Raw genomic sequence first — 16,182 nt, 5'->3', positions numbered from 1 at the left:
ACAAGGGGTACACTAATTACTAAGACTGAGGAAGTCGCAATTAATGCAAAAACAGCTAATTGGAAAGCAATAGTCATATTTCTAATCCTCCAAGCTACCATCAAATAAAGTTGACTACATATTTGATCCCTCACTTAACCAAAATTGTAAAAAAATACAAGAAGTAGGAGGGGTTTAATCATGAATCCATTGATTCTTCTCTTTAATTAAAATTTATTACTTAACCTCTTTTTTATTTGGATATGGGGGTGAGAGGAGGTTATTTAGTCTTTATTTCACAAGCGGGTATAGCGGATCCTGTATCCGTGTATACAGTATACAGAGATATATCGAAAAGGAACTTGTATCTGATATCTTTCTAGAGGTTAATAAATATTTTTATTTTTTATATGGCTATGTTCTATTTGTAGGAGTAAAATAAGGATTAGGCGGTGGAGAGATGGCTGAGTGGTTGATAGCTCCGGTCTTGAAAACCGGTATAGTTCTAGGAACTATCGAGGGTTCGAATCCCTCTCTCTCCTTTTGCTTATTGAATACGTTTGTTTCTTTCATTTTTTTTTATTCTGTCCCTTATCTTTCTTTCATAAAAAGGAATGAATGGCTCGGCTAGATAGAATAACCGAGCCAGAACAGAAAAAAAGTAGAACAGGTATAAATAAGAAAATCTTAGTTAAGAGGGTTCATGTAAAGAACAGGTTCCAAATCACGATCGATTCCCTTTTCAAAACCTGCTGCAGCAGCTCGGGCTCTTCCTGCATGCCATAAATGGCCCACAAAAAAGAAGAATCCTAGAACAAAATGAGAAGTTGATAACCAACTTCTAGGAGAGACATAATTAACTGCATTGATCTCGGTCGCTACGCCACCCACGGAATTTAAAGAGCCTAAAGGAGCGTGGGTCATATATTCTGCTGAGCGCCGTTCTTGCCAAGGTTGTATGTCTTTTTTCAACCTACTCAAGTCCAAACCGTTGGGGCCCCTTAGAGGTTCTAACCATGGAGCACGAAGGTCCCAAAAACGCATAGTTTCCCCTCCAAAGATAACCTCCCCAGTTGGGGAACGCATTAGATATTTCCCTAAACCTGTGGGTCCTTGAGCGGATCCCACATTAGCTCCAAGACGCTGGTCTCTAACTAGAAAAGTAAATGCTTGAGCTTGAGAAGCTTCTGGCCCGGTGGGTCCATAAAACTCACTCGGATAAGCTGTATTATTGAACCATACAAAACAACAAGCGATAAAACCAAAGACAGATAAAGCAGCTAAACTATAAGACAAGTAAGCTTCTCCAGACCATACAAATGCACGGCGAGCCCATGCGAAGGGTTTGGTTAAAATATGCCAAATTCCCCCAAATACACAAATAAAACCCAACCATACATGTCCACCAATTATATCTTCTAAATCATCTACACTAACAATCCACCCTTCTCCCCCAAAAGGAGATTTTAGTAAATAACCAAATATAACACTGGGACTAAGGGTCAAATTGGTAATTTTTCTTACATCTCCCCCCCCAGGGGCCCAGGTATCATATACACCGCCAAAATAAAGAGCCTTGAGTACTAGAAGAAAAGCACCTAGACCTAACAAAATTAAGTGAATACCCAAAATTGTAGTCATTTTATTTCTATCTTTCCAGACATAACCAAAGAATGGAAAAGATTCTTCAAGAGTCTCGGGTCCCAGAAGCGCGTGATAAATGCCACCGAAGCCTAAGACTGCGGAGGAAATTAGGTGAAGTACGCCAGATACAAAGTATGGAAAAGTATCTAGAACTTCCCCCCCTGGCCCTACTCCCCAACCTAGAGTAGCTAAGTGTGGAAGTAAAATCAACCCTTGTTCATACATGGGCTTTTCTGGTACGAAATGGGCCACTTCAAATAGGTTCATTGCTCCGGCCCAGAATACGATTAATCCGGCATGGGCTACGTGAGCTCCAAGTAGTTTACCGGACAAATTGATAAGTCTGGCATTCCCAGCCCACCAAGCAAAGCCGGTGGTTTCTTGGTCACGACCAGCTAAAACGAAAGTTCCATTAAAGAGCGTTTCCACGTGGTAGAACCTCCTCAGGGAATATAAGATTTTCATGAGGCTGATCCTGAGCTGCCATCCACGCACGAATACCCTCGTTTAAAAGAATATTTTTGGTGTAGAAAGTCTCGAATTCAGGATCTTCCGCTGCACGGATTTCCTGGGAAACAAAGTCATAGGCACGTAAGTTCAGAGCCAAGCCAACTACGCCAATAGCACTCATCCATAAACCGGTGACGGGTACAAATAGCATAAAGAAATGTAACCAACGTTTATTGGAAAAAGCAACACCAAAGATTTGGGACCAAAAGCGGTTAGCAGTGACCATTGAATAAGTTTCTTCAGCTTGAGTTGGGTTAAAAGCACGGAAGGTATTTGCACCATCACCGTCCTCAAATAGAGTGTTTTCTACGGTTGCTCCATGAATAGCGCATAGCAGAGCCGCGCCTAATACTCCGGCAACTCCCATCATATGAAATGGGTTCAACGTCCAATTATGAAATCCTTGGAAGAAAAGGATGAATCGAAATATCGCTGCTACGCCAAAACTCGGCGCAAAGAACCAACCAGATTGCCCCAGTGGATAAATAAGGAATACCGAAACAAAAACAGCAATTGGACCAGAGAATGAGATTGCATTATAAGGCCGCAATTGAACAGACCGAGCAAGTTCAAATTGGCGTAACATGAAACCTATTAGTGCAAAAGCCCCGTGGAGAGCTACAAAAGTCCATAGACCGCCTAATTGACACCAACGAGTAAAATCTCCTTGTGCTTCTGGCCCCCATAGTAGCAACAAAGAGTGTGCTAAACTATTGGCAGGGGTAGAAACTGCTGCGGTTAAGAAATTACAACCTTCCAAATAGGAACTTGCCAATCCATGGGTATACCAAGAAGTTACAAAAGTTGTCCCTGTAAACCAACCCCCTAAAGCGAAATAAGCACAAGGAAAGAGCAATAGGCCAGACCATCCTACAAAAACGAAACGGTCCCTTCGTAACCAGTCATCCATAGTATCAAATAGATCATTTTCTTCTTTAGGAACTCTACCAAGGGCTATAGTCATAGTGATCCTCCTATTCAATTACTTCAACCATTTCCGAGCACCTCATATCACTTTCCAAGGCATATGATAGTTTTATATCTGTGGACGATTTCTTTCTCGTTCAATGCCCTTTTTCAATGGTCTCGAAGAGAGAAATTTTCCATTTTTATCTATGGAGTCACAACCGAGGTCGTTGTAAATCCATGAATTTGATTCGATTTGTTTTTCTTATCTTATACTTATAGAAATAAACCTTTGAATTCAGCATTATTCCAAGACTCCTATTTCAAAGTCTATCTTTTAAGGGAAAAATGAAAATAAAAGTAACCCCTTTTTTCCCATTCCCTCTCTATTGCATGGGGGGAAGAACTAAAATGGAGGATTCTGAAAAAAAAAAGGACCTTCGAAATCAATTTTTATGTGTAGCGCAAAGGAGTTGCGATTTCTTCTTATTCCTATAGAACATCTAGTAACAAGAATATGAAATCGTAAATAGCGAAAAATTCTTGTCTTGCGCGGTCTAAGTCTAAGGAAATACGAAAAATTCGCTTATACAATTTCATCTACATCGAATTTATATATCAGAATAGCGGATAGAGGCATCATTCAAGGAGTCAGGTCTACTTACTTTATGCTTCTTTCCAATTTTATGGTGGATTTGATAAGAACCCTTTTTGCTTTCTTGATAAATAATCGACAAAAAAAAAAAAAGCGTTTTTTTATATATAGCTTGTTTTATTATAATTATAACAAGTCCTATATGGAAATGCCCGCTAAAGAGAAAATCTATTTGATTGTCTCTCGGTCAATATCGATTTTTACAAAGAAAAAACAAGAATTTTCTTCTTTTTTTTATTAACATTAAGAAAAAAGAATATAACTAAAATGGAATTGGCAATATAATTTTTATAGACTTTTGAAAGAAAAAAAGGGGTTTTTTGCAACCGTTATTTCTTATTTCTTGCCTATATCATATCACGGAAACCTTTCGCTTTGGAACGTGGAGAGATGGCTGAGTGGACTAAAGCGGCGGATTGCTAATCCGTTGTACAATTTTTTTGTACCGAGGGTTCGAATCCCTCTCTTTCCGCTCCCTTGGATCATTTGGGACTTTCAAACTGGAAAGAATTCTGACCCCCGGATTTTCTCATAGATAAATGTACGAAACAAATCCAATTTGTAAGAAAAAAAAAAAATTGAATTTTTACTCCTCGCGTCCAGGATTCCGTCCTGGATCATTAGATAAGAATCCAAAGATAAAGAGTGAAACAAAGAATATCACTACTGTATAAACAAAAAGTTTGAGAGTAAGCATTACATAATCTCCAAGATTTTTTTTTAAGGAATAGATTACCAGTTTTTCCTTACCACACGGATCCACTAGGATGGTTTTTTTTGATACCTAAAAATGCAAAAATGAATTCTGGAAAAAAATTGCAAGAATTCATTTATAATAAGAACTCTTATCAATAGCAAAAATAGGGTTAGGTGGTATTGAATAGGTATTGTGTAGGTACCTAAAGGTACCTGCTCAACCTAGGTGCAGGGGAGTAGAAAGGCTGATCCAAATTTATTGCTGTAGCTACCCATTCAATGTAGAATAATTTCAATTTTAGAATTGAGGGTTCATAATATAAAAATATAAAACTTCTCGGCTTTTACCCATTTTAATTTTTTTTTTTGGAATGAACACATCATTCAATTTGGCATACAGAGTACTAAAGATTTCATCGAAAACTTACAGCAGCTTGCCAAACAAAGGCTAATAGAAAAAAGAATAGAGGTATAACAGGCATAATATCCACGATTGGATTGAAAATAGCATAAGCTTCGGGCAATTTGGCAAAGAAAAAACTAGTAGGATAAAGAACAGAATTAAAACAGATACAGGTTAAACTAAGTATATTAGGCATAACAAGCATTTCATTCTTGTAGAGTAAATAATTGGATTTTGATTGAGTTATTTTTTTAAGGGAAAGAAGGAAAAGGCAGATTCAAAATCTTTTTTTCTTCGGACTTTCCCAAACACAAAATACCTCCTTGTATTCGCACTCTCAAATGAGAGTGGAATAAATTCGACTTTCATATAATATCTTAATAGAATTCCATGTAATGATCAATGCATTTTTTTGATTCTATATTATCTGCATGTGTAGAATACTAGCAAGAGAATATCTCTTCTTTATTTATGTAATTGAAATGGTATTGACGAATAACAAATAAACATAATAGTGTTTATTAGTGTCGCATAAAACCCGAAATGGGGCGTGGCCAAGTGGTAAGGCAGCGGGTTTTGGTCCCGTTACTCGGAGGTTCGAATCCTTCCGTCCCAGATTGTTTCTGATGAAACAAACGGTGAAATCATATAGTACTCCGTATGAGACAAAAGTTTATTAAAGAGAATAATGATATCTTATGTTTTCTCAGAAAACATAATAAAGTCTTAAGTCCAGTCAAATTGACTACCTTTATTTTCATGAAAAAAATGGGATCTAGCAGGCACATTCAGGATATGCCTCTACTATGATCACTTAATAATCACTTAATAATCACTTAATCATATTTTTTTCTTCCTTTTGGTCTTCGAGTCGAAGAAGTACCAAAAACAATTAACTACCAAAAACTTTCAATCTATTCATTGGAATAGTTTATTTAGTTATTATAGTTAATTGTTTTTGGTACGGAAAAAATATATTACTAATAGAATTCTAATTCTAGTAATTAAATGAATTAAACTTTTTTGGAGGTTGATAGTTTATTTATTGAGGAAGAGTCAATCCTTCTCTTCTCACTTCAAGATTGATCATCTCGAGCCATCCGTTGAGGGTGGAAATTTAATAATAAATAAGTTTTAAGCAAACTTGTTTAGTCGTCTTTTTCTATGTTTCATTCATATGATAGAATTCGAATATGGGTTTAAATAAATTGGATCTTGGCGGAGGCTTCCCGGATAAATACTTACTTTCTTTTATCCATATTGCTCCATAGATAGCAAGTTTTAATTTTAATTAGTATACAAAAAACAAAACCAATGACTATTCATGATTCCATCCATATTGGATCAATTTTCTATACCACTTTGCAATGAAAAGAGGAATGTTTGTTATGGTAAAACTTCGTTTAAAACGATGTGGTAGAAAGCAACGTGCGACTTGAAGGACATGATCGATTGTGGATTTTGCTATCCATCATTTTCCATAGTAATGAAAATGCTCTTGGCTCGACATAGCCTGTTCTATTCGTTCCGAACCAAATTTGCGCAGGGTTTAAGTAACATAGTACACGATGGAGCTCGAGAGGACAGAGTTTATTTTTTATCAAGGGAAAGAATCTAGGGTTAGTGAAAACTAATAAATTAGGCCAACTTTGTCAGTCTATCCTTAATATAGAAATAAATCGAAAGGTTAAAATACGAAGAAAGTCCAATAAAAGTATATCAGAATCAATCCCCCTTATTAGATTTCTATAGAAGAGATAAATGCTTTATCGAAGGAAATAAGAAAAAAGGGTATGTTGCTACTCTTTTGAAAGAAAAAAATAGGAATTCCCGAAGTAATGTCTAAACCCAAGGATTTCACAAATCAAAGATAAAGGATTCCAGAACAAGTAAACACAATTTTCAATTGTCTCAACAACAGAGTTGGATCAGAATAAGGAATAAAAGTCAATTCGTTCGAAATGAGACAAAGAAAAGAGTTTAAAGACGACTCAAAAATTTTTGAAGGATTTTGCCTTCGAAGTTTCTCAGGCAGAATTAGCCAACTTGAGTCATGAGTATAAATGAAATTTGTTTTTTCTGTAAGGAAATTAATGGACGTCATAGTCTAATTTCTATTATTATCGACAGAAATTCGAATCATTTTCTCGAGCCGTATGAGGAGAAAACCTCCTATACGTTTCTAGGGGGGGCGTTGTTTATCTACATCTATCCCAATAAGCTGTCTATCGAATCGTTGCAATTGATGTTCGATCTCGAAGAGAAGGAAGAGATCTTCGAAAAGTAGGTTTTTATGATCCGATAAAGAATCAAACTTGTTTAAATGTTCCAGCTATTCTCTATTTCCTTGAAAAGGGTGCTCAACCGACAAGAACTGTTTATGATATTTTAAGGAAGGCGGAATTCTTTAAAGAAAAAGAAAGAACTTTGAGTTAATTGAAGAACTAAATGAATAAAAAAGTAGGATAGGAGAAGATTATTAGTATTCCTCGTTGTCTAATTATTTAGACACAATTTACCTCTTTCTTAATCCTATTTGGATTTATATCGTGCCAATCCAACATAAGCCCCTATTTTATTTACTTTTTCTATCTAATTTGTTTTCTTACCATTGTATTTCCATTGACAAAGGTCTATTGAACAAATAGAATTTGTAGATAGATGGGTCTCTTTATCCTCACTCCATATTTAATTTTTCTGCTTACACTTCGCTCAAATGATAAGGGTGTTCCTCTTGCATGTATTCTCATACAATATAATATATATTTTTTTTAATAAAAATCGCTAAAAAAAGGAGAATTTGGCCATCGTGATTAGGGTCGCTCTTTTTTTTCACTTTAGTGGAATTTAACCGGACCTGTTCGTTTTGCCATTTGAGTGTTTTTCATGGTCGATAAAATCTTTCTTTTGATGTCTTGCTAGTTCAATGTTTTGACAGAAGCGCGCGGTGTAATTCCATTGATTTTTGGATTTCGATCGTATCTAAGATCCTTTTTTTATCTGGGTTGCTAACTCAATGGTAGAGTACTCGGCTTTTAAGTGCGACTATGATCTTTTACACATTTGGATGAAACAACAAATTCGTCCAGACTCTTGGTAGAGTCTAGAAGACCACGACTGATCCTCAAAGGTAATGAATGGAAAAAATAGCATGTCGTAATAAAATCAATCTTTTTTGAATGGAATCCAAAATTACGATTTTCTGGGTCTAGTGAATAAATGGATAGAGCCTGGCTCCAATTCTGGTAAAATAAAAAGCAACGAGCTTAACTTCCTAATTGGAAGGATTCCCCGCTCTAATTAGACGTTAAAAATAGATTAGTGCCGGATGTGGGGAAAGGTTGGGTTTTCCTATGAGTGGACCCTTTATTTTTTCTTTTTTTTTAGAAATCCTAATTATTCTTGATTATGGATTGAATAAGGGATGTTATGGATTGAATGTGTAAAAGAAGCAGTATATTGATAAAGAGGCTGTATTCCAAAGTCAAAAGAGCGATTGGCCTGCAAAAATAAAAAACTTGTTCTGTTCTTTTTTGTAATTTAGAACAAACATAAACTAATTCGGTAGAAAAGGAGCGGAAAAAGATCCGTGGATTAGACTCCCTTTCTTTCCAGGGTTTGTATTAAAAATGCAACACCCTGTTCTGACCATATTGCACTATGTATCATCATTCGATAAACCGAGAAATGCTTCTTCTCTCTGATTCAAGTAGAAATACAAATGGAAAAATTCGAAGGGTATTCAGAAAAACAGAAATCTCGTCAACAATACTTTGTCTACCCACTTCTCTTTCAGGAGTATATTTATGCATTTGCTCATGATTATGGATTAAACGGTTCTGAACCTGTGGAAATAGTTAGTTGGAATAACAAGAAATTTAGTTCACTACTTGTGAAACGTTTAATTATTCGAATGTATCAGCAGAATTTTTTGGATAACTCGGTTAATCATCCTAATCAAGATCGATTATTGGATTACAAAATTTTTTTTTATTCTGAGTTTTATTCTCAGATTCTATCTGAGGGGTTTGCGATTGTTGTGGAAATCCCATTCTCGCTACGGGAATTATCTTGTCCGAAAGAAAAAGAAATACCAAAGTTTCAGAATTTACGCTCTATTCATTCAATATTTCCCTTTTTAGAAGACAAATTTTTGCATTTGGATTATCTATCACATATAGAAATACCCTATCCTATCCATTTGGAAATCTTGGTTCAACTCCTTCAATACCGTATCCAAGATGTTCCATCTTTGCATTTATTGCGATTCTTTCTCAACTACTATTCGAATTGGAATAGTTTTATTACTTCAATGAAATCCATTCTTTTTTTTCAAAAAGAAAATAAAAGACTAGTTAAATTCCTATATAACTCTTATGTATCAGAATATGAATTTTTCTTGTTGTTTCTTCGTAAACAATCTTCTTGCTTACCATTAGCATATTCTGGAACTTTTCTGGAACGAATCCACTTTTCTAGGAAGATGGAACATTTTGGGATAATGTACCCTGGTTTTTCTCGGAAAACCTTATGGTTCTTTATGGATCCTCTTATACATTATGTTCGATATCAAGGAAAGGCAATTCTTGCATCAAAAGGCAGTTTTTTTTTGAAAAAGAAATGGAAATGCTACCTTATCAATTTCTGGCAATATTATTTCTTTTTTTGGACTCAGCCGCGAAGAATCCATATAAACCAATTAGCAAACTCTTGCTTCGATTTTATGGGATACCTTTCAAGTGTACCAAAAAGTCCTTTGTTGGTAAGGAATCAAATGCTGGAGAATTCATTTCTCATAGATACTCGAATGAAAAAATTCGATACCATAGTCCCCGCTACTCTCCTCATAGGATACTTATCAAAAGCTCAATTTTGTACTGGATCGGGGCATCCTATTAGTAAACCCATTTGGACGGATTTATCAGATTGGGATATTCTTGATCGATTTGGTCGGATATGTAGAAATCTTTTTCATTATCATAGTGGATCTTCGAAAAAACGGACTTTGTATCGACTAAAGTATATACTTCGACTTTCATGCGCTAGAACTTTAGCTCGTAAACATAAAAGCACGGTACGAACTTTTATGCAACGATTGGGTTCGGCATTTTTAGAAGAATTTTTTACGGAAGAAGAGCAAGTTTTTTCTTTGATGTTCACCAAAACAACTCTTTTTTCTTTCAGTGGATCACACACTGAGCGTATTTGGTATTTGGATATTATAGGTATCAATGACCTGGTCAACCCTCTTAATTAATCATTAGACAAAACTAATAAACAGGAAAGGGTTGATAAATGATCAAGAAAAAACTTTCATATTTTTCATTCTGAAATGTTCCTTTTATTATAATAAAGAGTAGGTGAATCAACTTACTAATTAAAAAATTAGTAGAACTTCCTCTTTGGAATAGAATATTGGCTATTTCTACATAGGGAAAGTCGTGTGCAATGAAAAATGCAAGCACGATTTGGGGAGGGATTTTTCTCTATTGTAACAAGGAAGAATTATCTACTCCATCCGACTAGTTCCGGGTTCGAGTCCCGGGCAACCCATATAGAAAAGACCCATCAAAGTTTTTAACTTTTACTCACTTCATTTACAAATACAAAATTATTGGTTTGGTTAATTTATTTATATGGATAGCCAATCTTTGGGCTGACTTGGTTGACATTGGTATATAGTCTATGTTATACTGTTAAATAACAAGCCTTCTATTATCTATATTCTAGTTAATACGTGTGCTTGGGAGTCCTTGCAATTTGAATAAACCAAGATCTTACCATGACTGCAATTTTAGAGAGACGCGAAAGTACAAGCCTGTGGGGTCGCTTCTGCAACTGGATAACTAGCACTGAAAATCGTCTTTACATCGGATGGTTCGGTGTTTTGATGATCCCTACCTTATTGACCGCAACTTCTGTATTTATTATCGCCTTCATCGCTGCCCCTCCAGTAGATATTGATGGTATTCGCGAGCCTGTTTCTGGTTCTTTACTTTATGGAAACAATATTATCTCTGGTGCTATTATTCCTACTTCTGCGGCGATCGGATTGCACTTTTACCCAATTTGGGAAGCTGCATCTGTTGATGAGTGGTTATACAATGGTGGTCCTTATGAGCTAATTGTTCTACACTTCTTACTTGGTGTAGCTTGTTATATGGGTCGTGAGTGGGAACTTAGTTTCCGTCTGGGTATGCGTCCTTGGATTGCTGTTGCATATTCAGCTCCTGTTGCAGCTGCTACTGCTGTTTTCTTGATTTACCCTATTGGTCAAGGAAGCTTTTCTGATGGTATGCCTTTAGGAATCTCTGGTACTTTCAACTTTATGATTGTATTCCAGGCAGAGCACAACATCCTTATGCATCCATTCCACATGTTAGGTGTAGCTGGTGTATTCGGCGGTTCCCTATTCAGTGCTATGCATGGTTCCTTGGTAACCTCTAGTTTGATCAGGGAAACTACTGAAAATGAATCTGCTAATGAGGGTTACAAATTTGGTCAAGAGGAAGAGACTTATAATATTGTGGCTGCTCATGGTTATTTTGGCCGATTAATCTTCCAATATGCTAGTTTCAACAACTCTCGTTCTTTACACTTCTTCTTGGCTGCTTGGCCTGTAGTAGGAATCTGGTTCACTGCTTTAGGTATTAGTACTATGGCTTTCAACCTAAATGGTTTCAATTTCAACCAATCTGTAGTTGATAGTCAAGGTCGCGTTATTAATACTTGGGCTGATATCATCAACCGTGCTAACCTTGGTATGGAAGTAATGCACGAACGTAATGCTCACAACTTCCCTCTAGACTTAGCTGCTGTTGAAGTTCCAGCTATTAATGGATAAGGTTTTTCTGCTAACATATAAGAATTTTTGAAGAAAGAAAAGACAAAAATACCCAATATCTTGTTCTAGCAAGATATTGGGTATTTTGAATCTTTTTTTTCTTCTTAATCTTTCTATTCAGAATTCAGTTAACGACGAGATTTAGTATCCTTTCTTGCATTTTCATAACTCGTAAAATGCCGAGTAGGCACGAATTCTCCCAATTTGCGACCTACCATAGGATTTGTTATGTAAATAGGTATATGTTCCTTTCCATTATGAATCGCAATTGTATGGCCAACCATTGTGGGTAGAATGCTAGATGCCCGGGACCACGTTACTATTGTTTCTTTCTCCTCCTTCATATTGACCTTTTCTATCTTTGCCAATAAATGATGAGCTACAAAAGGATTCGTTTTTTTTCGTGTCACAGCTGATTACTCCTTTTTTCCTTTTTAAAGAGTGGCATTCTATGTCCAATATCTCGATCGAAGTACGGAGGTCAGAATAAATAGAATAATGATCAACGGAAAAAAGAAAAAAATCCTTTAGCTGGATAAGGGGCGGATGTAGCCAAGTGGATCAAGGCAGTGGATTGTGAATCCACCATGCGCGGGTTCAATTCCCGTCGTTCGCCCATCGCATTATTGCAAATTCCAAAAATGCAATTTTCCATATTCCTAGTTACGTATTTACTTACGGCGACGAAGAATAAAACTATCGCTATATTTTTTCCTTTTCCTAGTTCTTCTTCCAAGCGCAGGATAACCCCAAGGGGTTGTGGGTTTTTTTCTACCAATGGGAGCTTTCCCTTCACCGCCCCCATGGGGGTGGTCCACAGGGTTCATAACTACCCCTCTTACTACGGGGCGTTTACCTAGCCAACACTTAGATCCGGCTCTACCCAAACTTTTTTGGTTCACCCCAACATTACCCACTTGTCCGACTGTTGCTAAGCAATTTTGGGATACTAAACGGACCTCCCCAGATGGTAATCTTAAAGTGGCCGATTTACCCTCTTTTGCAATGAGTTTCGCTACAGCACCTGCTGCTCTAGCTAATTGCCCACCCCTTCCACGTGTGATTTCTATGTTATGCATGGCCGTGCCTAAGGGCATATCGGTTGAAGTAGATTCTTCTTTTCTCTCAAAAAACCCCTTCCCAAACTGTACAAGCTTCTTCCAAAGCATACGGCTTTCTAGATGTATATGACGATCTCTAGACAGATGGATCTTATATGAATCATATGATGAAGTACCACATGAGTGGATATATAGGAAAGGAATCCAAATCTGCCGAATCGCTCATGTTATGATCTTCTACATCCTAGGTCTCTGCGTTCCGTCATCTGGCTTATGTTCTTCATGTAGCATTCAGATCGAATGACTCTATGAAATTACGTCGATACTTCCACATATTATGGGTAACGTAGGAGACATCCCTATTTTCCCCCGGGGGTCTTAATTACCACTGCTTAGCTTTCAATTTGCCTCTGACCATCAAATTAAATGTGAATAACCCGTCCTCCTCTCTTTGAAACAAGGGGCGCTTCCGGTTCTGTGCGTGCTTCAAACAATTTTGTCTTCTCCATATTACCATATCTCTAGAGTCAATAATTTTCTATGAGGAACTACTGAACTCAATCACTTGCTGCCGTTACTCAACAGTTTTCTGTTGAGGTCTATCCCGTAGAGGTAGTCAAATTGGATCAGTGATCGATTTCTAGGTTTCGTCGTAAACCTAATTGGTTACTTCCAATTACGTAAATCAATAGTTCAAACCGCACTCAAAGGTAGGGCATTTCCCATTGATATAGGAACTTTTGTACCAGAAACAATAGTATCTCCAATTATAGCCCCTCTGGGATGTAAAATATATCTCTTCTCACCATCCCCATAGTGTATGAGACAAATGTATGCATTTCGATTAGGGTCGTATTCTATGGTTACGATTCTACCAGATATGTCTTTTTGATTCCGTCGAAAATCTATTTTACGGTATAGGCGCTTATGACCTCCCCCTCTATGCCTTGCGGTAATGATTCCTCTGGAATTACGACCTTTACCACAACGGTGCCGTCCATGGATCAAATTATTTCGTGGATTGGATTTCACTTGCCTGTCTACGGTTCCCTTGCGTGTGCTCGGGATAGGTGTTTTGTATAAATGTTTCGCCGTATTATTAAGTATTCTCCTTTAGTTTTTTTCTCTATCTAGAAGTGGAATAGAATAACCCGGTTGAAGGGTAATGATCATACGTCTGTAATGCATTGTATGGCCCAGAATAGGTCCTATTCTTCTACCTTTTCCAGGTAGTCGATGGCTATTCACAGCTACCACCTTAACACCAAAGAAGAGTTCGACCCAATGCTTTATTTCTGTCTTAGTGAATCCCGATTCGACATTAAAAGTATATTGATTCTTTCCCAATAAACGAAGACTTTTTTCTGTAAATACTGCGTATTTGATTCCATCCATAAATCGACTTTCCCTCCTATGCTCTGAGTTCCAGTATCGATAAGAATTCGAGTTCTTATTGTTCTTATGTTATGGTATGAATATACCATACCAATTCGTTATGTATGGATGATGGATGAGATTCCATGGATAGAGAGCCAGTTCCAATAGACTTATGGAATGTTCCCGTTCGTGTGCATCCAGCAGGAATTGAACCCGCAAATTTACCAATTATGAGTTGGGCGCTTTAACCATTCAGCCATGGATGCTTAACAGGGATCATCGTACATCGTAAATAACCAATTTTCATATAGAAAGACATATCATAGAAAAATGAAATCGAAAATATTCCGAGATGGCAAATATTCGGAGATGACTATGAAAACACCTCTCTGGATCCTCGAATTGAAAGAGAGATTGAGAGGGATCAAGAATCCTAATTCTCGCTATTTGGAATGGATCCAATTCTATTGAGTCTGACTCATAGTGATCATTTCTCTTTAGCAAAGAATGACCTTGGTTATCAAAGGATTGAACAACCGGGATCCATTTCCTTATGATACCTAGTTGGCATTGATAACAAGGATCTAATGAATTATGAGTTTAATAGATCCTCTTTAGCAGAAAGACGTATATTCCTTGCTCATTATCAGACAATCACTTATTCCCAAACCTCGTGTGGGACTAATCGTTTTCATTTACCATCTCATGGAAAACCCTTTTCGTTCCGCTTAGCCCTATCGGGTATTTTAGTGATAGGTTCTATAGGAACTGGACGATCCTATTTGGTCAAATACCTAACGAAAAATTACGATTTTCCTTTCATTAAGGTACGAGGGCTTCTTATTCCACAAGAACGAAAGCACCTTTTCATTCTTTCATATACTAGGGGTTTTTACTTGGAAAAGACAATGTTCCATACTAAAGGATTCGGGTCCATAACCACGAGTTCCAGTGCACTAGATCTTGTAGCACTTAGCAACGAGGCCCTATCCATTAGTATTCCACATAAGAAATCCATTCTAGAAAAAAATACAATTAGATTAGCTCTTCATAGACAAACTTGGGGTTTGCGAGCCAAGGTAAGATCGGCTCGGGATCATGGGACCCTTTTCTATCAGATAGGAGGGGCTCTTGTACAAAATAGACTTACTAAGTAATAACCCCATAGAATCTATCTATATAAAGATAAAGAGGCAATCGTGTCAGGAAGCGGGTTTTTCTTTGGCCAAAAGGTACTTCGAACTTGGAACGAGCATGAAGAGATTAACGAGACTTCTTTCTCTTTTGAGTTTTTCTGGCGGACCTGCCGCGCAAGATCTTTGGTCTTCCCCTGGAACCGATGAAAAAAAGTGGATCGCTTCTTATGTACTCGCTCAGAATGATTCTTCTCTATCTATAGTTCATGGCCTATTAGAAGTAGAAGGTGCTCTGGTGCAATCCTTACCGACAGAAAAAGATTGCAGTCAGGTTGATAATAGTCGAGTGACATTACTTCGTCGGTCCGAACTAAGGAATCTGTTATAAATGTTTTGAAATGGATATTGTTCTCTCTTTGATCAGGGATTGCTATATGAAAAGAAGTGGAGTTTGAAAAAGGGAACGGAATGCTCAAACCGGAACTGCTAGAGGAACGAATTTTCAATAGCATAACTTGGGCTCCTAGAATATGGCGCCCTTGGGACAATCTATTTGATTGCAGGGTTTTGTTCCGAAGCAAAGATATCCGCGGAGGCCGGTTCGTTCGTCCTATTCTGATATTCAGGACCAAGAGGTACTGGATTCTCTTTCGGATAGGCCCTGAAAGGAGAAGAAAGGCTGAAATGCCAACGGACCTCTGTCTATTCTCTAATTCACCCGATCCGATAGTACCCGTTTTTGGAACGTCCAGTGCCAAAGTCACTGAATGGGTAAGTCACCAATCCAATCCCTTTGACAAATCGGATGTCATATTAGATATCATATTCTATATATATAGAAATATCATAGATAGAATAGACATATAGAATTTTTGGTCGGCAAATTCGAAGGAATCATTGAGTGAAAAAGGAGCAAAGAATGACAAAAGACGAGACTCTACTAGTCTTCACTCTTGTGGTTTCCTCTTCCT

General features: G+C 37.2%; 4 protein-coding genes and 2 non-coding genes across 6 annotated transcripts; 4 read left to right on the top strand and 2 right to left on the bottom strand.

Annotated features, from left to right (window-relative positions):
* Positions 1-433: 433 nt before the first annotated feature.
* Positions 434-521, top strand: TRNAS-UGA. The gene has a single exon. It is a non-coding gene; the product is annotated as a tRNA-Ser (tRNA).
* A 1,384-nt stretch (positions 522-1,905) lies between these two features.
* LOC123420872 (photosystem II D2 protein) lies at positions 1,906-3,101 on the bottom strand. Its single transcript, XM_045107448.1, has one exon. The coding sequence runs from the start codon at positions 3,095-3,097 to the stop codon at positions 2,036-2,038; it is 1,062 nt and encodes a 353-aa protein (XP_044963383.1). The 5' UTR covers positions 3,098-3,101; the 3' UTR covers positions 1,906-2,035.
* A 977-nt stretch (positions 3,102-4,078) lies between these two features.
* TRNAS-GCU lies at positions 4,079-4,166 on the top strand. The gene has a single exon. It is a non-coding gene; the product is annotated as a tRNA-Ser (tRNA).
* A 4,348-nt stretch (positions 4,167-8,514) lies between these two features.
* On the top strand, positions 8,515-10,143 carry LOC123420871 (maturase K). Its single transcript, XM_045107447.1, has one exon. It carries the CDS (start codon positions 8,515-8,517, stop codon positions 10,048-10,050), a length of 1,536 nt encoding a protein of 511 aa, XP_044963382.1. The 3' UTR covers positions 10,051-10,143.
* A 343-nt stretch (positions 10,144-10,486) lies between these two features.
* LOC123420873 (photosystem II protein D1) lies at positions 10,487-11,673 on the top strand. The gene has a single exon (XM_045107449.1). The coding sequence runs from the start codon at positions 10,576-10,578 to the stop codon at positions 11,635-11,637; it is 1,062 nt and encodes a 353-aa protein (XP_044963384.1). The 5' UTR covers positions 10,487-10,575; the 3' UTR covers positions 11,638-11,673.
* Positions 11,674-11,741: 68 nt separating this feature from the next.
* LOC123420868 (50S ribosomal protein L2, chloroplastic) lies at positions 11,742-14,335 on the bottom strand. Its single transcript, XM_045107444.1, has 3 exons — positions 14,301-14,335; positions 13,403-13,809; positions 11,742-12,739 (listed from the first exon to the last, which is right to left on the bottom strand). The coding sequence occupies exons 1-3, from the start codon at positions 14,333-14,335 to the stop codon at positions 12,309-12,311; spliced, it is 873 nt and encodes a 290-aa protein (XP_044963379.1). The 3' UTR covers positions 11,742-12,308.
* Positions 14,336-16,182: the final 1,847 nt, after the last annotated feature.

Source organism: Hordeum vulgare, unplaced genomic scaffold, assembly GCF_904849725.1.
Source record: "Hordeum vulgare subsp. vulgare unplaced genomic scaffold, MorexV3_pseudomolecules_assembly, whole genome shotgun sequence".
Classification (NCBI taxonomy): domain Eukaryota; kingdom Viridiplantae; phylum Streptophyta; class Magnoliopsida; order Poales; family Poaceae; genus Hordeum; species Hordeum vulgare.
Note: the sequence above shows the minus strand (reverse complement) of the source record. Positions and strands in the feature narration are given on the sequence as shown.

What these genes read in the sequence shown, in the direction of transcription:
- LOC123420872 (XM_045107448.1), bottom strand. Translation starts at nt 3,097, where the DNA reads ATGACTATAGCCCTTGGTAGAGTTCCTAAAGAAGAAAATGATCTATTT.
- LOC123420871 (XM_045107447.1), top strand. Translation starts at nt 8,515, where the DNA reads ATGGAAAAATTCGAAGGGTATTCAGAAAAACAGAAATCTCGTCAACAA.
- LOC123420873 (XM_045107449.1), top strand. Translation starts at nt 10,576, where the DNA reads ATGACTGCAATTTTAGAGAGACGCGAAAGTACAAGCCTGTGGGGTCGC.
- LOC123420868 (XM_045107444.1), bottom strand. Translation starts at nt 14,335, where the DNA reads ATGGCTGAATGGTTAAAGCGCCCAACTCATAATTG. An exon ending in AAGCGCCCAACTCATAATTG is followed by an intron (nt 13,810 to 14,300) that starts GTAAATTTGCGG and finishes AAAAAACTAAAG; the next exon opens with GAGAATACTTAATAATACGG. An exon ending in GGGAAATGCCCTACCTTTGA is followed by an intron (nt 12,740 to 13,402) that starts GTGCGGTTTGAA and finishes AATCTACTTCAA; the next exon opens with CCGATATGCCCTTAGGCACG.